Source organism: Trematomus bernacchii, unplaced genomic scaffold (assembly GCF_902827165.1).
Source record: "Trematomus bernacchii unplaced genomic scaffold, fTreBer1.1, whole genome shotgun sequence".
Lineage (NCBI taxonomy): Eukaryota > Metazoa > Chordata > Actinopteri > Perciformes > Nototheniidae > Trematomus > Trematomus bernacchii.
Window position 1 is genome coordinate 3,188,596 of NW_022987778.1, and position 26,622 is coordinate 3,215,217.

General features: G+C 38.9%; 2 protein-coding genes across 5 annotated transcripts in view; one reads left to right on the forward strand and one right to left on the reverse strand.

Annotated features, from left to right (window-relative positions):
• Positions 1-5,094: 5,094 nt before the first annotated feature.
• The window catches only part of LOC117497281 (DNA polymerase III PolC-type-like), a 97,636-nt gene continuing 76,108 nt past the window's right edge, over positions 5,095-26,622 (reverse strand). The window contains exons 1-3 of one of the 4 annotated variants that reach the window (XM_034149219.1): positions 6,973-7,394; positions 6,730-6,781; positions 5,095-5,760 (exon numbers count right to left, since the gene is read on the reverse strand). In XM_034149219.1, coding sequence (XP_034005110.1) covers positions 5,228-5,760; positions 6,730-6,781 — 585 coding nt within the window. In that variant the 5' untranslated portion in view covers positions 6,973-7,394 and the 3' untranslated portion in view covers positions 5,095-5,227. Of the gene's footprint in view, positions 5,761-6,729; positions 6,782-6,972; positions 7,395-8,028; positions 9,083-13,770; positions 13,823-14,014; positions 14,182-26,622 lie in introns of those variants that run through there. The other 3 variants (XM_034149221.1, XR_004557362.1, XM_034149225.1) reach the window with 3 other exon arrangements.
• Positions 20,856-24,964, forward strand: LOC117497284 (DNA polymerase III PolC-type-like). The gene is made up of 3 exons (XM_034149231.1): positions 20,856-21,251; positions 22,759-22,810; positions 24,157-24,964. Exons 2-3 carry the CDS (start codon positions 22,759-22,761, stop codon positions 24,696-24,698), a joined length of 594 nt encoding a protein of 197 aa, XP_034005122.1. The 5' UTR covers positions 20,856-21,251; the 3' UTR covers positions 24,699-24,964.

Consider the following 26,622-nt stretch of genomic DNA (forward strand, 5'->3'; position numbering starts at 1 on the left):
AAATAGGTCGTTTGTGTGATTCATGTAGATCTGCAATAAAAATATTTTTGGGGTATGGGGGGGGGTCTGGGACCCGGAGTAATCTGCGGCCGCGAGCTGTTATGTGCCATCATGACACGCATGGTGTTCTTTTTTTATATATTATAATGAAGCGCGAGCTGTGTGCTCGTGTCTTCCTGCCTGTCGGCTCTGCTCATGGATGTATAATAAGGCTCTGCTGCTCCGGGATGAGGGTCTAGCTTCAGCAGCTACATTACCTACGTTCGTTCGTTCGTTAATATTAACTGTGCGGTCCGGAGTCACTGTGGCACAGACTGGACCGCTGGTGAACAGCTGTTAGAACGGGCCGTTCAGGTGTTCAGAGCAGAGCTCCTTGTCTTCAGCATGTCAACTCTTTCACCTGTGGGGAAATTGCAGGATTGGCTCCAGGTCGCCCTTTTTATTTACTGCAAGACAAATGTGCCTTTTTATTTCATACAGTTCAATTTGGATTGAGACAGGGAAATGATCTAAACCTCACGCGTGGCGTTTCACTGTCGGGGGGAGCGTGTATGTAATTACATTGCAAATACTGACTTGAGCCCCACCACTGTATGGGTTAGCCCTACCATAGATTACCCAACAAAAATACTCTGGAGCCGCAACTGCCGACCCGTATTGCGCATGCGCAGATCTAAAATCCAGTAGAAATGATAAAAAAGTAAAAGTCTGCTGCTTATTGTTCTACTAGGCCAAAATAGAGTCAAAGAGTATATGAGAGTGAGAGTGTGTTAATTAATATATTTGGCAGTTTGGAGTAAGTCTGTAGATTTGTTTGTGTGTGTGCATTTTTATTTATCGTACGATAAGTCAATTAATTGCTTATCGCGACAGGCACACAATAAAACAGTGGAAACAAACATGTTTGACTTTCATTAGTGAATGAAACTGTGTGCCCTTTATAGTCTGTGTCCATTATTGTGTATTTGTATATATTGTATATATATCCTATATGCTAAGGTCCCGCTGCTGACACGATAGCAGTCATTTCGTGCGCATATGTGTAATTAAACCGAATTAAACCCATGATATCAAAATCTCACTCCAGCCAGGTACCCAAAGTTGGCAACCCTGGTATTCTCATCAAAATATAGTTAAAGTAGTGACAGTAAAAGTAGTCATTGTGCAGATTGGTCCATTTCAGAATAATATATATGATATGTTTTATAATGATTGATCATGAAAGTGTTCTCAAAGCTGGTAAAGGAGCAGCTAGTTTGAATGACTTTGTATACTGCAGGGTAGCTTGTGAATTTACTCCAGGTGGAACTAAAGTCTGATTTAACACTTGATTATATTTCACATCATTCATCCACATCTGTGAAGTAACTAAAGGTATTAAATACATGTAGTGGAGGAAAAGTACACCATTTACCTCTGAACTGTAGTGGAGTAAAAGTACACCATGTACCTCTGAACTGTAGATGAGTAGAAGAACAAAGTAGCAACACATTGAAATACTTAAATAAAGTACAAGTATCTCAAAATTGTACCCAAGTATAGTACTTGAGTTTACGAACTTAGTTACTTTACACCACTGGCTATAAAGAAGAAAGACTAAGCCTTGCACAGAGGCATGAAAATACATTTTCAAAATGCTCAACAGTGCTGCCAAAATTATAAACTGACTGCTACACAATTCAAATAAATGCTTTTATACATTTCTATTAGATGTGACTCCCGGTGTTTCTGTTATTATTAACTGCTTTAGTTGTTCTGACTGCTAACATCCTGTTATTCCTCATTTTAAAGCCGATATTCCGTGGGGTCGGGGGGGGGGGGGGGGGGGGGGGGCTCGGATCCTTGTCACCTTTTTCATACCTGATGAGTTTGCATCCCTGTAAAATAAAAACTCTGAACTGAACTTTGTGTGGAAACTTTATTTAGAATTCATTACACGTCGTCTGATATTTCACTGCAACATGGGTCAATAAAACACAACATGGTGCATAAATAAGCACAGTAGAGATGATGAAATGATACACACACACACACACACATATATATATATATAAGAAACTAGTGTTGCTTGCATCCTATTTTAAAGGCATTTCTTTTTATACTCTACTAAAATGCAAAAAAAAGAAAAGGGTTTGATTCTATTAATTTTTTCTTTTTTATTGCACTTTGGCAGCAGATTCCTGTGTAGCTTCAGATCTGAGTTGTCTTATTAATAAAACTAATTTATACTTTTGGAGCAACACTATTTTTATATAATGGCAAAGAAAGGGTTCAGAGTCTTTTTTTTTTTTCCTGTGTCATATGTGGCAGCACTGTTCAATGTTTCTTGAAAACATTACCCACTGTAGTATGTGACGTGTGAATAAACTCCCAACTCTGTATCAACAACACTGTTGTGTAACTTCAGTTAAATACTTGTGTGTGTGTTGATTAGAAAGAGGTAAGATAAAGGATCTGCAGTATTTTATGAAGTATTAATCGTACAAAGGTCAGTTTTATACAAGTAGAAGTGTGTATTTACCTGGTAGTAGGCTGTCAGTAATGGCTACACCTCTCTATTTGGACTGGTAGATCTCGGCAGACTGGCCACTTTAAAAGTAGCTCTCGGTTCAAAAAAGGTTGGGCACCCCTGATCTACACTTTCAAGGTTCAAGGTTCTTTATTGTCAAACTAACATAGCTACAGAGTAATTATGTCGTTGAAAATCTTATGTCACAGGCTTCTCCAACAATGCAACTGAAAGAGGACCAGAAACACATTAAAAATATAATAAAATGTGGAGACTTTGGGATATTTATCTCCCATTCTTTTACTTTTCAGGCATTTTACAGACCAAACATGTCGTTGATGTCACTGTTTAGTGTTTACCAAACTACCACTTTTTCTGAAAAATGCATAAAATGATGCAATATATGTTAAATACATGGTTTATACATGTAATTACTGGGGTTCTGATTACCTCATTTGGGCGTACACATTTGCCGCGCGCAAACCTACCTCTTTTGGATTTGGAAAGGTTGGCATGTATGAAGTAGATGTACCAGAGTGTAGGAATACTCTGTTACAAGTACAATTTCTGCATTCAAAATGCTACTCAAGTAAAAGTACAAAATGACTAGCTTTAAAATATACTTAAGTGTTGGGGAATATTTTGCTTAGGTGTTTAACCTTTGAAACAGTTCATCATTCTCTCCTTCCTCTGTCTCCTTTCCCATGGCATAGGTCTTCGGCCTTGGGGAGTGGTTGCTATCTCCTTTAGGGAGGAACTGGACCGAGCACAAGCTGACCTGAGATAATTTATTGTTTAGGAACATCCGGAAATCCTTCTTATCAGGTCCCACTGGCATACATTCTTTGGCCATGGACGACAGTTTTAGTTAGATTTAGTGTCCACACCTTTTTTACAATAATGATTGATGCATTAAAGTGTTATCAAAGCTGGTAAAGGAGCAGCTAGTTTTAATGACTTTGTATACTGCAGGGTAGCTTGTGAATTTACTCCAGGGGGGTATACTACGAATCTAGTTCAACATATCCTGGATATGTTTTGAGTTATCCGGCTGACTAAATCCTCAACGCTCTTGCTAAACTGTCCTACGACGCTGGCTATCACCTCGACCGCAAGCCAGCCGTGTCCTATCTAGTTAGGTGCGCGTTCACATAAAAGGGGTGGTATTTGGAGCATTCGACCAATCACAAACATGGACAAGCCGTGTACTGACAGCGCAGCGCGTCATATATTTCCTGAATGAAAAGTCAACTAATATTAGACAAATATGAAGACGTTAAACTTTAAACATCCATGACTTAAACACTTTATCCAGGATAAAAGCCACATAGCTGCACCTGCAAGGTGAATACTGCTGGTAAAAGAAAAAGTGTTTGAATACGTTCATTAACAGTTTTATGATATCACTGCTGCCCCGTCCAAGACACGAGTGGATCTGACTTTAATTACATTTGACTCAAGTGTTTCGTCAACTTAATGTGTTGCTTAAAATAATAATTCTGCATACAGTATGTGACACTGTGAGTGTTGCACGCCAGATACAGCTGACTCAGATAAGGAAATATATGATACATTATGATGTGATATCATGTGATATGAATGATAATGTGGTACGTCTGCACTCACAGTGCCGCGGACTGTAGGTTACTTATGTTGTGGCAGATATTTAAGTAAGCTTTCTTAACGCTAATGTTATAATAGTCAGATTGCTCTGAAGATGGGAGGTGATATTCTATTCATTTTCACGTTCACACAGTCGGTGATTTTGGCCGACTGTCTTTCCTGCAACGGCAGTTTAAACTGTATTTCCTTTCTCCTCCTGTCATATGAATTGATCGCTTTAAACTCCGCACACTGAGCTCTGATTGGTCAGCAGGCAGTGCTTTTATCCTGGAACCTATCCTGCTCCGGAGGCTAGCCGTTCAGAATAAGTTATCTAGCCTGCTAAAAAGTGAACCAGCTTCGTAGGACCGGAAACCCCTGAAGTTAGCTTGCTAAACGAAAATCTTGCTTCGTAGTATAGCCCCCAGGTGGAACTAAAGTCTGATTTAAGACTTGATTATATTTCACATCATTAATCCAAATATGTAAAGTAACTAAAGGTACTAAATAAATGTAGTGGGGTAAAAGTACACCATTTACCTCTGAATTGTAGTGGAGTAGAATGGAAATACTCAAGTAAAGTTCTGATTCTAAAATCAAACAAGTATCTCAAAATTGTTCTTATTACTTGAGTAAATCTACTTAGTTACTTAACACCACTGAGTGTATATCTCTAACAATGATGTTGTTGGTGGATATAATGCCACTGAATATAGTTGTTTACAAGTTCATTACTACAGGTAGGGAAGATAATGAATATAATGATATATGATGTTTGAAAAACAAAGCATGCCATGCCTTTAAGGAGTAGACATTTCTCCCTGAATGATCGCTAGAAATGAGTTGAAGAAATTGTAGAGAAGAGTCAAATGAAAGTTTAATGGTAATTTAAACATTATGCTTCAATTTAAAGGAAATACAAAAACAAACACTTTGAGCATGACACAGAACATCAACAAACATGGAGTTTGAGGTGTCACAAGCATTATGTCATAAATCCCATGTTTTTTTTGTTATGTCGATCTGTACAACCACCTGTGGGTACATGATGAGAACACAAAACAACACATATTAACCTCTAATATTTTAATGTTGTTCTGTAGCTTTTTTTAAAGCTTAGATCCAGTCGGTGAACTCCCTGATGTCATCATTGTCGGGAGTCCAACGATTGTAAAACAGCTCTTCCAGCAGTTTGGCATCCTCCACTGCATTATGAGCATTGTATCGCTCTCCCAGGAAGTAGCGGACCAGATACGGCTGATTAAAACGTTTCAGTTGAGGATGGAGCTTCCTGCTCAGTGGTAAGGTATCCACAAACCCAGACACCACCTGTTTGAACTGCTCAAAGAGAGAGAACTTCCTCAGCACTCTCATGAGCACAATTTGATCAAATCTCCATGCGTTGTGGGCCGCCAGCAGCACGGGGCCGGGGAACCTGCAAAGGTATTTGATGAAGGATTTTAAAGAATGGTAAAGAGACACAGTTCTCACAGGCTCTCCGTGGAGGAACAGTTGGCCATAACTGACGGTGAGGCCGTTCACTTCTGTAGCTCCGTATTCGATGGGGATGCGGGGGAGGATGTAGCGGTTGAAGATGGTATGGTGTTCACAGCTGGCCCCCAACTGGACGATGTGACACGATTTAGCGTCTGCATGCAAAGAAGGAATTCATGTAATACAAAATATAAAAAGATATAGTCAAAATGATATAGTGGTCATCTTTTGTTCATCAAACGGCTTAATGTTTCACATTAGAAGAAGCGGCTCAAAGCCAAAGGGACTTCAACTACATTCTTATACAGAATACTTTGATATTCTGTAAAGGACAGACCAACTTAACGACCAAGTTGAGATACAATCTTTTCAACAACAAAGACTAGTTAACGACCCTCATAAACCCCCAAGACAAGAAGCAGACCCTAGCAGAGAGTTTTAAAACAATACAGGATGGGGGCTGGTGGAGGTGTTGCATCCCCCCCTCCCTCCTAATCTGTGCTCCTTTCTCCCTTTCCACTTCTGAAGATCTCCTTAAAATAATTAAAAGAAATCAAGAAAAATAAAAAAGACAATTTAAGCCATTTTGACATGCCATCTACACAACTAATTGCAGTATACTAATTATGAACCTTTGAGCTCATTCAAATAATAAATATATCAATAAATCAATAAATATTGTTAACAAAGTGATCTATGGCATACTGTTGCCCCTCAGGCAACAAACTACCTTTTTGGTCCTCACACAGACTCTTTAATTTTTTTTGAAAATACATTATTTAGAATTTTACAATACCAGACATGTCTGTGTTCACTTAAATGAGGGGTTGGTGTGTGTGTGTGTGTGTGTGTGTGTGTGTGTGTGTGTGTGTGTGTGTGTGTGTGTGTGTGTAGGTGTGTGTGTGTGTGTGTGTGTGTGTGTGTGTGTGTGTGCGTGTGTGTGTGTGTGTGTGTGTGTGCGTGCGTGCTTTTGTTTCCTAACCATCCAGTCAGAAAGAGATACGCCCAAAAACAAAAACACACACACACGACCCCAAAGCTCCCCACAAATACGAGAAATAATGTATCCTAATAAGCAACTATAGTAAGTATTAATAAACAGACATCAAGTAATTGTTATTTACGTAATCCTGTGGTCTCAAGGTCAAAGAAAACGATGGTACCCTGCCGAGCCATCTGCATGAATGAAAAGAAAAGGACATTTGAGCATACATTCACATATGCAGTGGACAAAGCATTAAAAGATAGTAGTCAAAACGCGTATAGCTTTCAAGATGTATGCTAGCTAATTCAAAGTAGGAGTAAAGTTAGGCGACTGATAAAGTCGGAAATGTATAAAAAAAGAGAGAAAAGATGCCAGAACTCACCGTGGACGCTGAAATAATCCTGTCACTGCCACAAAACCTCCACAAACTGAACTCAACTAGGAATATAAATGCTTTTTTGTTATTTTTTCAGTTTCCTCGTGTACTGGACCTGCCTGTCTTGTCTTGTCCGCCGCAGCTGCAAAATTAAGCAAGTTTCCAGTGAATGTAGAAAGTTCCCTGCAGTTCGTTTAGGTTCAGTTTCAATACAGGTCTACGGGTTTGACCCGACTTGGCCCAGAGTTCAGGCTGCTGTCGTCACAGTTTTGTGGAAAACGAATGAAACTAATGTTGGTTTTAAACTAAATAATCATAATGTTGAACTGTCCTGCTCTGCTCCCAGACCGTAAGTGAGGGATACTGGGGACTACCCTCTGAACATCGGGGGTGTTGACAGATGTGCTGATTAAGTGGCCGTGACACCTACAAATCCTGCCTCCATGAAATGTACCATTGTTAACTACATTTATGATTGGCTTGAGTTTGTTTGGATGGAAGTAAGTGTTTCTAAGAAATGTATTACCAGATATCCGAAACCAGACATAAATCATGCTGAACTTTTGAACAATACTCACGCTTTACGTCTCGGTTTTAAAAAGTTTGCATGCAACATGTCACAATAGGAGAGGCTCTGTGGTTTTGACACCTTGAGGACTGTTAACAAATGAATCAAGTCTTGGTGCCTCTTGTCTTACAGGAGCCATCTGCAAGGGCATGCACAGTTCCAACAGTATATGATAACAGTAGCAAACAGTATTTTCCCCCAACAATAATTATTGATGCATTAAAGTGTGATCAAAGCTGGTAAAGGAGCAGCTAGTTTTAATGACTTTGTATACTGCAGGGTAGCTTGTGAATTTACTCCAGGTGGAACTAAAGTCTGATTTAAGGGTTGATTATATTTCACATCATTAATCCACATCTGTAAAGTAACTAAAGATATTAAATAAATGTAGTGGAGTAAAAGTACACCATTTACCTCTGAATTGTAGTGGAGTAGAAGTCCAAAGTAGCATAACATGGAAATACTCAAGTAAAGTAAAGTTCTGATTCTAAAATACAAGTATCTCAAAATTGTTCTTATTACTTGAGTAAATCTACTTAGTTACTTAACACCACTGAGTGTATATCTCTAACAATGATGTTGTTGGTGGATATAATGCCACTGAATATAGTTGTTTACAAGTTCATTACTACAGGTAGGGAAGATAATGAATATAATGATATATGATGTTTGAAAAACAAAGAATGCCATGCCTTCAAGGAGTAGACATTTCTCCCTGAATGATGGCTAGAAATGAGTTGAAGAAATTGTATAGAAGAGTCAAATTAAAATTTAATGGTAATTTAAACATTATGCTTCAATTTAAAGGAAATACAAAAACAAACACTTTGAGCAGAACACAGAACATCAAAAAGTATGCGCATTATTTAACATGGAGTTCGAGGTGTCACAAGCATTATGTCATAAATCACAAGTTTTTTTTTGTTATGTCGATCTGTACAACCACCTGTGGGTACATGATGAGAACACAAAACAACACATATTAACTTTCGTATTTAATATTTTAATGTTGTTCTGTAGATTAAATCCAGTCGGTGACATCCTCGATGTCATCATTGTCGGGATCCCAATAATTGAACAGCTCTTCCAGCTGTTTGGCCTTCTCCACTGCATTATGGGCATTGTATTGCCTTCTCAGGAAGTGTTGGACCAGATGCTGCAGATTACAAGGTTTCAGTTGAGGATAGAGCTTCTTGCTCAGTGGTAAGGTATCCACAAACCCAGACACCACCTTTTTGAACAGCTCAAAGAGGGAGCACTTCTTCAGCACTCTCATGAGCACCCTTCCATGAAATCTCCTTGAGCTGTGGGCCGCCAGCAGCACGGGGCCAGGGAAGCTGCCAAGGTAGTTGATGAAAGTTGTTAAAGAATAGTAAAGTGTCATAGTGCTCACAGGCTCTTCGTGGAGGAACAGCTGGCCATATCTGAAGGTGAAGCTGTTCACTTCTGTAGCTCTGCGTCCGATGGGGATGTGGGGGAGGATGTGGCGGTTGAAGATGGTATTTTTACAGCTGGCCGCCAACTGGACGATGTGACACGATGTAGTGTCTGCATGCAAAGAAGGAATAAATGTAATACAAAATATAAAAAGATATAGTCAAAATGATATAGTGGTCATCTTTTGTTCATCAAACGGCTTAATGTTTCACATTAGAAGAAGCGGCTCAAAGCCAAAAGGACTTCAACTATATTCTTACAGAATACTTTGATATTCTGTAAAGGACAGACCAACTTAACGACCAAGTTGAGATACAGGCCCAGGCTCCACGGGAACGCATACGGCAAAACGCATAGGATTAACGCAAACGCAATCGCCAAAAAGCTTCCGTCCACACGCAATATACACCGGATAGTGTCTTGCCACACGAGACGGCTCCGTTTTGATCCAACCGCTGGAAAAGCTGCAGTACATATGCCGAGCCTGTACGTGGCGCTGTAACTTCCTCCACAAAAGCAGCAACTTCCTCCACAAAAGCAGCGAAGAAGAATGGTTGTCATGGCTGCACTTCTGTTTATTCTCCGCGGTGGGGGCCAAGGGAACCGGGCAGAGTTTTTCGCCGGTCAACGTGTGTTAAAGTTTAAATCTTCCGGACAAAATTATAAAAGTGCCGGTCAAAGGTCTTCTTTGTTATTTATTGAGCTTTAAAATAAATGAATAACGCCGATATAATGATATATAATAATAAAATACACGGAGCCTGTCTCTTTTTCCTCTCTTCTGACAGCGTCAGTGTCTGTCTCATGCAGCAGCTGATCCAGTAATGATGACTCGACAGTAAAAATAAACATATTTATAACTAGTTTAGGTAGTTTGAGAGGTAATTAAAATAGCTAAGGGTGATGATCTGACTTGAAGTGTGTGTTTTGCTCCCGCTGCATCACAGCGGGAGGAGCTGCGTGTCTCCGCCCTGTCAGATTAGACTTCACTCGCGTTTATGTCCATATCGAGATAAAGATAAATAATCTGAATTCAGTGTGCAGTGTACTTTTGCGGGGGTGAGCAGCAGAGGTGGGGAGAGGCGGGGCTATTGCGTCGTCATTATCAGAAACGGATGACCGTATAGGCTACCACAAGGCCCCGTTGGACCCCCCAGAGCGCTCCGTTCCCAGATCTATCCACCTTTGGACCCGTTGTCGTTTGCAGGGTCCGTTTCTACCGTTCCATTACGGCGTCGTGTAGCAAAAAGGGCTATACGCAAGAGAAATATGCGGATACAACCCGTTTTCGTTCCCGTGGAGCCTAGGCCCTAATCTGTGCTCCTTTTCCCCTCAGTCAGAAATGGGTTTATTGCCAGGTAGGATCACACGTACGAGGAATTTGACTTGATGTCATGGTGCATACATAAAATATATAACAAAAAATCTTTAAAAAGTACACAGATAGCGAACTATATTAAGAACACTGTAAAAAAAAGATCTCCTTAAAATAATTAAAAGCAATCAAGAAAAATAAAAAAGACAATTTAAGCCGTCTACACCAGGGGTTCCCAACCTTTATTGTGCCAAGGACCGGTAGATGAGTGATTCTACAATTTAGGGTACATTCCATGTCCATTGATGTCCATTGATGATAATTATAATTATTCTAAGTATTTTCTTCAAAAATATCATATTTTGCCTATTATTGGAAAGCATGTTATAATATCACACAAACATTATGTGCATCCTATGCTTTATTTAGCTTGAAATGTGTCATGATGTTCTTAAATTGTCAATTTTTGCTCTGTCCGTTTTTCAGTTGAGGGTGTCTTGGTTTCAAAATAATGAATAAAAACCATTAAAGTAAATTAAAAAAAAGTATTCATTTATTTCAAAAGTCTAAATACTAAAGAATAATAACATCTTTTTAATTGATTTCCTCCTTTAAATAATTTAAATATCTTAATATATGAATGTCCGCAAAAGTTCTGTCAACTATGTTACTAAGAGAACTCCCCCCTTTAACTCAAAAATGGTTTGTCCCAATACCACCAGCATCACATGATGCCATGTTCCTCTTTGGCAGACATTTTGAACACACTGTGGTGATTGTCCTCTAATTTTTTACAATATTTTATGTATAATAGCACATGGTCAATTAATATACTCATTGACAATCAACAATGTTACGTACATTGTTATGGTTTACAATTGTTTAATGATTTTAATTCAATTATATGTTCAAATGTGATGTTAACCTGTTCAAGAAAATGACATGTGGTCATCCAAGCAAGGCCTACCATTGAAATGATGGGTCGAAATAGGGAAATTGTCAACTAAGTTACCTGTCAACTGAGTTACCCAGTACTGTAATAACTGTAGTAACTTAGTTGACAGGTAACCTAGTTGACAATTTGTAGGACATGTAGACGTCATTACACATCATTATCAATGGAATTTTGCACTTCTGCCTTGAAATTAACATAGTGCTGATGGTTAATAATGTGTCCAGTCAACTATTTTATTTGCGTCAAATGTTTGACTTTCATTGTCAACTATGTTGCACCTCATTTTTTCAAATTTAAAATATCTAAAATAGTGCTTCTGATATCCTTTATAGTATAATGTATATCTACACAGGTTGGAGTTTTACATGACATCTCTTAAAACTATCAAAATGACCTGTATGGTAGTTTTATAATACAAAATATCCCTAAACTTAATGACAGTGCTGAACATATCACATGAAAAAACAAAACTTTAATACAATTATTTTTTAAACTTTAAAAAATCTTTGGATATATGGTAGAATAGACTCAAGAGCCTTTCAAATGTGATTTTACTTGAAGTGCAGGACTTAATCAAATGATTGTAATGACATCAAGTTTGTCCGTAACATAGTTGACAAACTGAGTAGTGAAAACATCCTTTCCCTTAAAATAAAATAAAATAAAAAAATGTTTAAGCTTTGCAACTAGTGGATATGTTACACTGAAGAATATACTAACTTGAACCACTGATTGTTCTATTGAGAAAGAACACTTTCTTTGTACTGTTTTGTTGATGTGAAATGCACCCTAAATTATAGAATCACTCAGATACATTAAAAAAAAATCGCGGACCAGTTGTCAATTTTAACTGATTTTAATATTTACTCACCACCAGCAGGTAGCAACAGAGGCTAATTGTATGTAACAGCCTGAACAAATACTAGAACAATATGCATCCAAAACATATTAACAAAGTTTAAAAAAGAACCGGTGTTGTTTTTTGGTTTTTCGGAAAACCAAAAAACCGATGTTATTCAGTTTTTAAACCAAAACGGGAAAACAGATAAATCAACGTTTTGGTTTTGTTTGATTGATTTACGGATAATCCAGTGAATGCTGGGAAAACGAGGAGAAGGCGCATTATGAAAGAGATGTCCGGTCGCCAGGGTGTGTGTGTGTGTGTGTGTGTGTGTGTGTGTGTGTGTGTGTGTGTGTGTGTGTGTGTGTGTGTGTGTGTGTGTGTGTGTGTGTGTGTGTGTGTGTGTGTGTGTGTGTGTGTGTGTGTGTGTGTGTGACACTGGCATTTGTTTTCAGAAGATATTATGATAATGTCGTTCGTTCCGGTGCACTCCCGACAGCATTTAGCACTACTTCGAGATTAAGATTAAACTAATTTATGTTGGGAACAGCCGCATATATGCCGGTGTCGGACAGACACAAACACATCGAACACACAGAGCTGAGCTGAGCAGAGCACACATCATGCGCCTTGGTGACTGACTGGACATCTCCTTCATAAAACTAATAAAAGGGGGAGTAATCGGGCAGTTCGATGTGTGTAGATGTGTGTGTGGTTAACACGTAGCAGCCTGCAGTCACTCTTAAACTGTTCTGATTAAGTTAAACACAGCGAAGGCGGTGCGTAAAAAGGCACAGCTCTTTACCGAGTACGTCCCGCTGCCTCCTGATGCTGCAGCCATGTCATGAAGTGAAGGAGGGTTTCCTTCTATAAAACAGCTGCGGGCAGCAGATACCGTGAGAGTCCCGGACATTAATTCATAGATCAAGGCAGACTGGTTTACTCTCCTGTTTTGCCAATCCGGTGCTTAAACAAATAGCTCCCTCTACACCCCTGGTCGACATGTCCTTAAAATGAAGTCCGAGTTTGAAATCTATCTCAAATAATGTATGCACCACCATTTCCCCACATAAACATAACAGTCTGCAATCAAACGGTTGTCTCCTGTGCGCTCCTCTTCCTACTTGGCGCACCGGTAACATGCTCGTGCGCACAAGAGGCTGAGACCTTATGAGCTGCCGAATCCCTCGGAACATCATAAAAGCCATTTTCAACGGTTTTCTGGTGAAAGATTAACTAGCTACTGGATGAAATAATATGACTGGTGGCATAGGTGCGAAAATTATGATAAAATATTTTTATATATTTATCATTCTGCAAATATTACGATAAACTCACAGCTATTTCGCGGCCCGGACCGGGGGTTGGGAACCCCTGATCTACACAACTAATTGCAGTTAATTATGAACCATTGAGCTCAATCAAATAATAAAAATAAATATTGTTAACAAAGTGATCTATGGCATACTGTTTCTCACACACACACACACACACACACACACACACACACACACACACACACACACACACACACACACACACACACACACACACACACACACACACACACACACACACACACACACACACTCACTCCAGGGACCCCAAAGCTCCCAAAAAATACGTGAAATATTTTCTCCTAATAACCGTAAGTATTAATAAACAGACATCAAGTAATTGTTATTTACCGAATCCTGTGGTCTCAAGTTGAAAGAAAACGATGGTACCCTGCCGAGCCATCTGCAGGTATTAAAAGAAAAAGACATTTTAACATACAACATTCACTTATGCTTTGGACAAAGAATTAAAAGGTAGTAGTCAAAACGCGTATAGCATTCAAGATGTATGCTAGCTAATTCAAAGTATAGTAAAGTTAGGCGACTGATAAAGTCAGAAATGTATAAAAAAGAGAGAAAAGATGCCGGAACTCACCGTGGACGCTGCAATAATCCTGTCACTGCCACAAAACCTACCCAAACTAAACTCAACTAGGAATATAAATTGTTTTTTGTTATTTTTTCAGTTTCCTCGTGTACTGACTGACCTGCCTGTGTTGTCTTGTCCGCTGCAACTGCAACACTAAGCGAGTTTCCCGTGAATGTATAAAGTTCCCCGCAGTTCGTTTAGTTTCAGTTTCAATACCGAGTGATTCTACAATTTAGGGTACATTCCATGTCCATTGATGTCCATTGATGATAATTATAATTATTCTAACTATTTTCTTCAAAAATATCATATTTTGCCTATTATTGGAAAGCATGTTATAATATCACACAAACATTATGTGCATCCTATGCTTTATTTAGCTTGAAATGTGTCATGATGTTCTTAAATTGTCAGTTTTTGCTATGTCCGTTTTTCAGTTGAGGGTGTCTTGGTTTCAAAATAATGAATAAAAACCATTAAAGTAAATTAAAAAAATTATTAATTTATTTCAAAAGTCTAAATACTGAATAATAACATATTTTTAATTGATTTCCTCCTTTAAATAATTTAAATATCTTAATATATGAATGTCCGCAAAAGTTCTGTCAACTATGTTACTAACAGAACTCCCCCCTTTAACTAAAAAATTGTTTGTCCCAATACCATGTCACCAGCATCACATGATGCCATGTTCCTCTTTGGCAGACATTTTGAACACACTGTGGTGATTGTCCTCTAATTTTTTACAATATTTTATGTATAATAGCACATTGTCAATGAGTATATTAATTGACCATCAACAATGTTACGTACATTGTTATGGTTTACAATTGTTTAATGATTTTAATTCAATTATATGTTCAAATGTGATGTTAACCTTCAAGAAAATGACATGTGGTCATCCAGGCAAGGCCTACCATTGAAATTATGGGTCAAAATAGGGAAATTGTCAACTAGGTTACCTGTCAACTAAGTTACCCAGTACTGTAATAACTGTAGTAACTTAGTTGACAGGTAACCTAGTTGACAATTTGTATGACATGTAGACGTCATTACACATCATTATCAATGGAATTTTGCACTTCTGCCTTGAAATGAACATAGTGCTGATGGTTAATAATGTGTCCAGTCAACTATGTTATTTGCGTCAAATGTTTGACTTTCATTGTCAACTATGTTGCACCTCATTTTTTCAAATTTAAAATATCTAAAATAGTGCTTCTGATATCCTTTATAGTATAATGTATATCTACACAGGTTGGAGTTTTACATGACATCTCTTAACCTGTTCCACTCTGAGCCTGTTTTTCAGGTCTCAGGCTCGAAAATGACATTCCCAGAACAAATGACCATATCTTCCCTTCTAAAAGGGTTAAATTAATAATCTTTTTTCTCAAAGTAATGATAAACCTGTGAGTTGGATGTAGAAGTGTCAGAATCAATATAAATGTTTTTTATTTTAAAGAAAATTCAGATTTTACATAGTAAAAAACTGTAAATTATAGTGTCCGTCCAAAGATTATTTTTTACAGATAGTGAAAACTACCCTTGGATGATGGGTTAGTAGACTAAAAGCTTTAGGAATCCAAAGTACAACATATAATAAGTACCCTGTATCAAGATTGATGCAAAACAAGTGAAATTTGACCTTTTTAGAGAGATTTAGCCAAAAACTGGGCCATCTGGGGTCATTTGGGTGGATTTGACCTATCTCTGGCCCCCCTTGCTCGATCTGGTTGGTTGACATACCCTTGTGACCGTTAGAGCCAATAGAATCGAAGGAGGAGACTCACATACACATACATTGTAAAGAAAAAATGTGGCCGCTTCGCGTGTGGAAAGCGAAACTAAACTGGAGGAATGTCTCCTTCTGGAGTTTGGAAACTAAAACGCAGTTGTATTGCTTATGGATTATCAGAAATAATTTCAAAGAAGGCACAGACACATAGGATGAACCTATGGATTAACTGCAGCATCGTTTTTTTATCGTTTTAATGCCATTGAAGACCACTTTTGACCAAGGTAAGCCATATTTACATGTTTAGCTTCTTAGCTCCACATGTGATGATGTACGCTTTCGTTGATAGCGTCGCGAATGTTTATCACTGAGTGTTGAGGTGGGCACCGGTAGATTCAGTGTCTCCAGGACACCAAAAAAGAGTGTTTGGTTGTGCATCTAGGATAAGTAATAAGGGAGTTATGAGTGAGTTTAAGTGCCTTTGTAGGTCCCGTTTTTTCGATCGAGGCTAATTCAGAGGCTGAGTGCTAGCATTGTGGGGTTTTTTTGAAAAAAAAAATTAAAAAGATCAGTTAGCTGAGTTTCTTCCCGTTACATGGATATAACACATTCATAGTTTTATTCAATATTAAGATTCCTTAGACGTTGTTTCCTGCAAATGACGCGTTTATCCGCCCGGTACCGGGGGGAAGGTGTGAAACAGGTTAAAACTATCAAAATGACCTGTATGGTAGTTTTATAATACAAAATATCCCTAAACTTAATGACAGTGCTGAACATATCACATGAAAAAACAAAACTTTAATGCAATTATTTTTTAAACTTTAAAAAATCTTTGGATATATGGTAGAATAGACTCAAGAGCCTTTCAAATTTGATTTTACTTGAAGTGCAGGACTTAATCAAATGATTGTAATGACATCAAGTTTGTCCGTAACATAGTTGACAAACTGAGTAGTGAAAACATCCTTTCCCTTAAAAAAAAAAAAAGAAAAAATGTTTTGAAAACTAGTGGATATGTTACACTGAGGAATATACTAACTTGAACCACTGATTGTTCTATTGAGAAAGAACACTTTCTTTGTACTGTTTTGTTGATGTGAAATGCACCCTAAATTATAGAATCAGTAGGTCTACGGGTTTGGAGAGAAATGTAGTTTGTTGCCTGAGGGGCAACAGTATGCCATAGATCACTTTGTTAACAATATTTATTTTTATTTTTATTATTTGATTGAGCTCAAAGGTTCATAATTAGACCACCTCCACCAGCCCCCACCCTGTATTGTTTTAAAACTCTCCTATGGTCTGCTTCTTATCTGTGTCTCAGGTATTTGTGAGGGTCGTTAACTAGTCCTTGTTGTTGAAAATATTGTATCTCAACTTGGTCGTTAAGTAGCTGGTCTGTCCTTTACAGAATATCAAAGTACTCTGTAATAATGTAGTTGAAGTCCCTTTGGCTTCTAGTGTGAAACATTAAGCCGTTTGATGAACAAAAGATGACCACTATATCATTTTGACTATATCTTTTAATATTTTGTATTAAATTAATTCCTTCTTTGCATGCAGGCACTAAATTGTGTGAAATCGCCCAGTTGGGGGCCAGCTGTGAAAATACCTACTTCGATCACTACATCCTCCCCGGCATCCCATTCGAGCACGGAGCTACAGAAGTGAACGGCTTTACCATGGCCGCCTGTTCCTCCACGGAGAGCCTGTGAGCACTGTGCCACTTTATTATTCTTTAACAACTTTCATCGACTACCTTGGCAGCTTCCCCGGCCCCGTACTGCTGGCGGCCCACAACTCAAGGGGATTTCATGGAAGGGTGCTCATGAGAGTGCTGAAGATGTGCTCCTTCTTTGAGCAGTTCAAAAAGGTGGTGTCTGGGTTTGTGGATACCTTACCGCTGAGCAAGAAGCTCCATCCTCAACTGAAACGTTTTAATCAGCAGCATCTGGTCCAACGCTTCCTGAGAAGGCAATACAATGCCCATAATGCAGTGGAGGATGCCAAACAGCTGGAAGAGCTGTTCAATTATTGGGATCCCGACAATGATTACATCGAGGATGTCACCGACTGGATCTAATCTACAGAACAACATTAAAATATTAAATACTAAAGTTAATATGTGTTGTTTTGTGTTCTCATCATGTACCCACAGGTGGTTGTACAGGTCGACATAACAAAAACGTGTGATTTATGACATAATGCTTGTGACACCTTGAACTCCATGTTAAATAATGCTCATACTTTTTGATGTTCTGTGTCATGTGTCAGTGTTTGTTTTTGTATTTCCTTTAAATTGAAGCATAATGTTTAAATTACCATTAAACTTTCATTTGACTCTTCTATACAATTTCTTCAACTAATTTCTAGCCATCATTCAGGGAGAAATGTCTACTCCTTGAAGGCATGGCATTCTTTGTTTTTCAAACATCATATATCATTATATTCATTATCTTCCCTACCTGTAGTAATGAACTTGTAAACAACTATATTCAGTGGCATTATATCCACCAACAACATCATTGTTAGAGATATACACTCAGTGGTGTTAAGTAACTAAGTAGATTTACTCAAGTAATAAGAACAATTTGGAGATACTTGTATTTTAGAATCAGAACTTTACTTTACTTGAGTATTTCCATGTTATGCTTCTTTGCACTTCTACTCATCTACAATTCAGAGGTAAATGGTGTACTTTTACTCCACTACATTTATTTAATATCTTTAGTTACTTTACAGATGTGGATTAATGATGTGAAATATAATCAAGTCTTAAATCAGACTTTAGTTCCACCTGGAGTAAATTCACAAGCTACCCTGCAGCATACAAAGTCATTAAAACTAGCTGCTCCTTTACCAGCTTTGATAACACTTTACTGCAGGGCTTCTCAAACTCCGGACCAAGGTACGGATCCGGACCGAACCCTGTGTCCTATTATAAAAAAAAAAGAATTACAAAAAAAAAGAATTTCTGATTCTGATGTAAATTAAAGTGGACCGATTATGCTATATTGGAAAAATATATTGTAGGGCCATACCTATACAAAACATGTCTGTGAAGTTTTTTTTTCAAAATACCAAACAGTTCCCCCATTGTAGCCATGCCTCATACTGCTCATACCCCTCTTTTGCAGCCCTGTTAGAGAAACGTGGATTTTGGGTCCTTAGCTTGAAAAAAAAAAAAGAGGAGGCGGAGCTAATGCCTGATCAGAATTCTACGGGAGATAAAGTTCAATTCTGCTGTGATAAAACACCATCCTGTTCTAAACCACATCAAAGATTATTTCTGAAACAGTATGGAGCTCAAATGCTTTTTCTCTTGCGGGAGTTCCTTCTTTTATTTCCTGCTTTTTAAACACATGTGCTCTACATTACAGGTTAGCTCTGAGTGTTAGCGAGGCTTGCTAATGTAAACAAAGACGAGATTACGTCCAAAACACGTCAGGTATTGTTTCTGATAGCAATTTTCTGTGGGTCCGCTACCGATTTGATGTCAGATCGGCAGCAAATCTGTATCCGCTCGTTGTACCCCCGTTTTTAAAAGATTTGGGTACGGAGGAAAAGAGAGGGTTTTATTTTCTGACGCTGCGTGAGTTCCCCGACGCACCGGGGACACATATTTATGTATAAAAGACATCACAAAGTGCATTTTGCATGATAGGTCCCCTTTAATGTATATTTTCTTGTGTCTGACGTGTTGTGAGAATGAACGTGCATATATATTTACTGCATTGCAGACCGCAAGTTAACCGCAAGTTTACCTTGACTTTCTAATGCTTCTAATGCCATTTTTGCCGAGGTTCAAGGCATTGGCTACAGACAAACTGTGCCATTTCTCCCACTAGTTCAAGCCATCATACTGTATGTATGTATTGAATGTGTGTGTGTGTATACAGGGGCGCCGTTTACCGACAGGCAAGTGCTTGGACCAGAAGGGGGCCCCCAAATAAAGTAGATTAATCCAATCCAATCCAACTTTATTTATATAGCACTTTAAAACCTCCAGACCAAAGTGCTGTACAGAGAGATACATAAAATATAAAATCACACAGCTCAGCTCACAAAACATTAAATTAATAAATTCATTTAAAATAAAAGATACAAACACAAAACAAACCAGAATAAACGTAACAATTTCAAAATAAAAAAAATAAACATAAAAAAAGATTAAGAAGGTCCACAGCAACGACAACATGAAACACCCTTTAATTTACTGCAACGACATGTCGGGAAACCCCCCTCAAGGGGGCCCCATGCATAACTGCTTCTTAATTTCAGTTTCGTTGCTCCGCTCCGGGGGGGGGAGGGCGGGACTTTACTGGCATTGATCCGGACCATTGACTTTGTATAAAATTCACAAGTGGACCTTTAACAAAAAAGTTTGAGTACCCCTGCTTTAATGCATCAATCATTATTGTTGGGGGAAAATACTGTTTGCTATTGTTATCTTGTACTGTTGGAACTGTGCATGCCCTTGCAGATGGCTCCTGAAGACAAGAGGCACGAAGACTTGATTCATTTGTTAACAGTCCTCAAGGTGTCAAAACCACAGGGCCTCCTATTGTGACATGTTGTATGCAAACTTTTTAAAACCGAGACGTTAGGCCATACTTGCCAACCCTCCCGATTTTCGTGGGAGACTCCCGATTTCATTGCCCTCTCCCGGTTTCCTCCCGGGGTCATATTTCTCCCGCATTTCTCCCGATTTCTGACAAAATCAGATTTACTCAGGACCGTTTCCACTCGGACTTTAATACAGCTGAGCTACACCATTGTTTGGTTTCCATGGTAGCGTAGCGCGCACAACTGAAAGTCTGAGAGGGTGAGGAAGATAGTCACAGCAAACAGAACAAGAATCGACAATACTACCCTCTGCTCACTCCTTTCCAGCCCACACATATGGTGCTACAGGCCGCAAGGCAGTGCACTTACAACTACAATAAGCATGTTAATGTTAATCTAATACAGCTCCGGCGATCCACTAGCACCCCCCCCCCGCCCTTCTTAGAAACACTTACTTCCATCCAAACAAACTAAAGCCACTCATAAATGTAGTTAACAATGGTACATTTCATGGAGGCAGGATTTGTAGGTGTCACGGCCACTTAATCAGCAGATCTGTCAACACCCCCCATGTTCAGAGGGTCGCCCACTGTATTCCTCACTAACGGTCTGGGAGCAGAGCAGGACAGTTCAACATTATGATTATTTAGTTTAAAACCAACATTAGTTTAATTCGTTTTCCACAAAACAGTGACGACAGCAGCCTGAAATCTGGGCCAAGTCGGGTCAAACCCGTAGACCTGTATTGAAACTGAAACTAAACGAACTGCAGGGAACTTTCTACATTCACTGGAAACTCGCTTAATTTTGCAGCTGCGGCGGACAAGACAAGACAGGCAGGTCCAGTACACGAGGACACTGAAAAAATAACAAAAAAGCATCTATATTCCTAGTTGAGTAGTTTGTGGCAGTGACAGGATTATTTCAGCGTCCACGGTGAGCATCTTTTCTCTCTTTTTTATACATTTCAGACTTTATCAGTCGCCTAACTTTACTCCTACTTTGAATTAGCTAGCATCATGGGCGTAGGAAGCATCCTGAATGTGGGGGGGACATTTTTAACGGGGGTGTGGGGGCGAAAAAAAAAATAGATTTCCTGTATTCTGGTGCATTTTAACAGGTGGTTTGATACTTTTATGTGGCTATACTAGCATGAGGAAAATGATGGGTACATTTTGTAATTTCAGTAGTAAAGAAAGGAAACATATTTGATTATTAATTCAGAGCTGTCTTTGAATTAATAAAAAGCAGTTTAAATGCCCATTTTTTGTACATTTATATACAACAATAAATATTTGTGAGTGCATTGAGAGATATTGTTGTGGAGAGTCATTTATATATAAATCGCAAAATACATTTGTGAATCCTTCTGTGAGCATTTATTAATATTGAGACTGATCTGACTCCATATGGATGTTAAGTTCACCTAGGAATGGTATCATTGACTTAAATGTTCTAATAAATGTTGCTCTTCTGTCTATATTGGTCATATGATGCCCCTTGACTGAAATGTTTCCTGTTCAAGATCCCCACTGATTTCCTTAAAATCCTGGGATGAGAGTCCACATCACAATTTACTCTCAACTGTCATTTCCCTTTCATCACTCACCTCAGCAATGGACCTCTCTCCACTGTCCCTGTATTCTGCCTCTGACTCACTCTCAAGTGCCTAGATGTCAAGAGAGGTGGTGAAGTGATAATAAATACTGATAAATACTAGTAACCTGGCATTTCGATGCCTTTTCTCATCTAAACTATTCAGTATTTGTATCTCTCTCTATCATGACATAAAGACGAAACTCCTCTCCAGAAGTGAGACACCGCCATCACTGTTAACTGATTAACTGCTACCAGCTGATGACTTACTTTCCTCTTCTTTGAAAAAAATGTTCTTATGTCCATGTTGTCTGGGGGAGAAAACATATCAAACCAAGAGATCGTCAGCTTTGATTTTCGCTGTATTAACCATTTCCTGAACATTTGGTGTGTGTGCCTTACCTCCGCTACCGGCATCGCTTCATACAACAGATCTGAGCTGTCCAACTATGACATCACTCCTTGAACATGCGCGCGCTATGTGAGAATCTGCCTTGGTACAAAGTAGCAGTGAAAACATGGAACGGAGTTTCATTGATTTGGGCATTCTCTCAATAAGCAAGTGGAATGGATTTCATTTGATAGTGAAGCACTGACACAGCGCTCGACAAAGTGCAGCGAGTGGATAGACCGATTCACGGACTTTCCGCATAGTAAAAGTGGGGGGGTCTAAACTAATCATTTGAAAAAGTGGGGGGGACTTGTCCCACCCTCATATAATGGCTGCGACGCCCATGGCTAGCATACATCTTGAAAGCTATACGCGTTTTGACTACTATCTTTTAATGCTTTGTCCACTGCATATGTGAATGTATGCTCAAATGTCCTTTTCTTTTAATTTGTGCAGATGGCTTGGCAGGGTACCATCGTTTTCTTTGACCTTCAGACCACAGGATTGGGTAAATAACAATTATTTGATGTCTGTTTGTAAATACTTCATATAGTTGCTTATTAGGAGAAATTATTTCACGTATTTGTGGGGAGCTTTGGGGTGACTCTTCCTGACTCTGAAGCTCACTGTCCTCTGTGTCAGAGAGAATGGTGACCCAAAACAACGAACAAAAAACACAGTTTTAGTAGGCCTATATACTAAAACGAGCTGTGTTTTTGTTCGTTGTTTTGGGTCAACATTAGTAATACATATTTAACAATCAAACATACTTCTTTACATAGCCAAGCAAATACATATATTTTTATATAAGGTCAGATACATTTAAAACTTGTGGAAAAGTTATATTTGTCAAGCGAAACAGTGGCTTTATGTCCCAAGGACTCTGTAGTTTTGCTTCTTGAAATGACTGCCTCCAACCCCTCATTTAAGTGAACACAGACATGTCTGGTATTATAATATTCTAAATAATGTATTTTCCAAAAAAATTAAAGAGTCTGTGTGAGGACCAAAAAGGTAGTTTGTTGCCTGAGGGGCAACAGTATGCCAGAAGCGGAAAGGGAGAAAGGAGCACAGATTAGGAGGGAGGGGGGGATGCAACACCTCCACCAGCCCCCATCCTGTATTGTTTTAAAACTCTCTGCTAGGGTCTGCTTCTTATCTGTGTGTCGGGGGTTTATGAGGGTCGTTAACTAGTCTTTGTTGTTGAAAAGATTGTATCTCGGCAGCCAATCGATCGAAGCATCCCTAATTATTACCGGACATTTTGACCGGCAGGTTTTGAATTTACCGTTTTTTATTAAATGTTACCAGCTAAAAACCGGTAATTACCGGCTAACGGAAACCCTGACACACACACACACACACACACACACACACACACACACACACACACACACACACACACACACACACACACACACACACACACACACACACACACACACACACACACACACACACACACACACACACACACACCTGGCAATAAACCCGTTTCTGATTGAGGGGAAAAGGAGCACAGATTAGGAGGGGGGGGGATGTAACACCTCCACCAGCCCCCATCCTGTATTGTTTTAAAACTCTCCTAGGGTCTGCTTCTTATCTGTGTCTCGGGGGTTTATGAGGGTCGTTAACTAGTCTTTGTTGTTAAATCTCAATTTGGTAGTTAAATTGGTCTGTCCTTTACAGAATATCAATATATTCTGGAAGAATGTAGTTGAAGTCCCTTTGGCTTTGAGCCGCTTGTTCTAATGTGAAACATTAAGCCGTTTGATGAACAAAAGATGACCACTATATAATTTTGACTATATCTTTTTATATTTTGTATTAAATGAATCCCTTCTTTGCATGCAGACACTAAATCGTGTCACATCATCCAGTTGGGGGCCAGCTGTGAAAATACCATCTTCAACCGCTACATCCTCCCCGGCATCCCCATCGAATACGAAGCTACAGAAGTGAACGGCTTCACCGTCAGTTATGGCCAGCTGTTCCTCCACGACGAGCTTGTTAGCACTGTGTATCTTTACCATTCTTTAAAATCCTTCATCGACTACCTTGGCAGCTTCTTCTGCCCCGTGCTGCTGGCGGCCCACAACGCATGGAGATTTGATCAAATTGTGCTCATGAGAGTGCTGAGGAAGTTCTCTCTCTTTGAGCAGTTCGAACAGGTGGTGTCTGGGTTTGTGGATACCTTACCACTGAGCAAGAAGCTCTATCCTCAACTGAAATGGTTTAATCAGCCGTATCTGGTCCGCTGCTTCCTGGGAGAGGGATACAATGCTCATAATGCAGTGGAGAAGGCCGAAGAGCTGGAAGAGCTGTTTTGGAATTGTTGGAATCCCTACAATGATGTAATCAGTGAGTTCACGGACTGGATCTACGCTTTAAAATAATCTACAGAACAACATTAAAATATTAAATACTAAAGTTAATATGTGTTGTTTTGTGTTCTCATCATGTACCCACAGGTGGTTTTACAGATGGACATAACAAAAACGTGTGATTTATGACATAATGCTTGTGACACCTCGAACTCCATGTTAAATAATGCGCATACTTTTTGATGTTCTGTGTCATGCTCAAAGTGTTTGTTTTTGTATTTCCTTTAAATTGAAGCATAATGTTTAAATTACCATTAAACTTTCATTTGACTCTTCTATACAATTTCTTCAACTAATTTCTAGCGATCATTCAGGGAGAAATGTCTACTCCTTAAAGGCATGGCATGCTTTGTTTTTCAAACATCATATATCATTATATTCATTATCTTCCCTACCTGTAGTAATGAACTTGTAAACAACTATATTCAGTGGCATTATATCCACCAACAACATCATTGTTAGAGATATACACTCAGTGGTGTTAAGTAACTAAGTAGATTTACTCAAGTAATAAGAACAATTTGGAGATACTTGTATTTTAGAATCAGAACTTTACTTTACTTGAGTATTTCCATGTTATGCTACTTTGCACTTCTACTCATCTACAATTCAGAGGTAAATGGTGTACTTTTACTCCACTACATTTATTTAATATCTTTAGTTACTTTACATATTTGGATTAATGATGTGAAATATAATCAACCCTTAAATCAGACTTTAGTTCCACCTGGAGTAAATTCACAAGCTACCCTGCATCAATAATTATTGTTGGGGAACAATACTGTTTGCTATTGTTAACTTGTACTGTTAGAACTGTGCATGACCCTGCAGATGCCTCCTGTAAGACAAGAGGCACCAAGACTTGATTCATTTGTTTATCCACGGAAAAGATAGACTGTTCTCTCCTGCATTCCCAACATTCGAGAGAGAGAACCTATACACGAGCAGGTCAGACTACAGTCTTTTCCCATCTGTAGCCTACCTAATTTGCGACTATGGTGCTAAATGCCGTGAAGACTATATAAGTGTAACTGTCTTTCTGCTGCTTTGATCAGCAAACCTTGTGTGTGTGAGTTGAACCATCTCTCTGTATGTGATTAAACTCTGCTCCTTCTCGCAAGAATACATTTGGAGCTGATCATTGATTCTCAAGCCGGTGTTGAGTGATATTTTTCCTAACAATTCTAATAAAAACATATTAAATATATATTATTCTGAAATGGGCCAATCTGCATAATGAGTACTTTTACTTTTGGTACTTTTTGTAATGGAAACTTCTGGGGAGAGTTGGAGCTTGATGGCAGAAACTGATGGTCTATTTGAAGTTGCGGCCGGAGAATTAACATGACGTGTGGGTTGACACAGGGGAAGCGAAACCAATTCTGAAGATCTGTCCCTTAGTCGGAGGTTTTAACTAGTTCAGAGTGTATAATCAACAGTCTCCATTAGCAAGACTAAAAAAGTGTGGACACTAAATCTAACTAAAACTGCATCCCTAATTATTACCGGACATTTTGACCGGCAGGTTTTGAATTTACCGTTTTTTATTAAATGTTACCAGCTAAAAACCGGTAATTACCGGCTAACGGAAACCCTGACACACACACACACACACACACACACACACACACACACACACACACACACACACACACACACACACACACACACCTGGCAATAAACCCGTTTCTGATTGAGGGGAAAAGGAGCACAGATTAGGAGGGGGGGGGGATGTAACACCTCCACCAGCCCCCATCCTGTATTGTTTTAAAACTCTCTCCTAGGGTCTGCTTCTTATCTGTGTCTCGGGGGTTTATGAGGGTCGTTAACTAGTCTTTGTTGTTAAATCTCAATTTGGTAGTTAAATTGGTCTGTCCTTTACAGAATATCAATGTATTCTGGAAGAATGTAGTTGAAGTCCCTTTGGCTTTGAGCC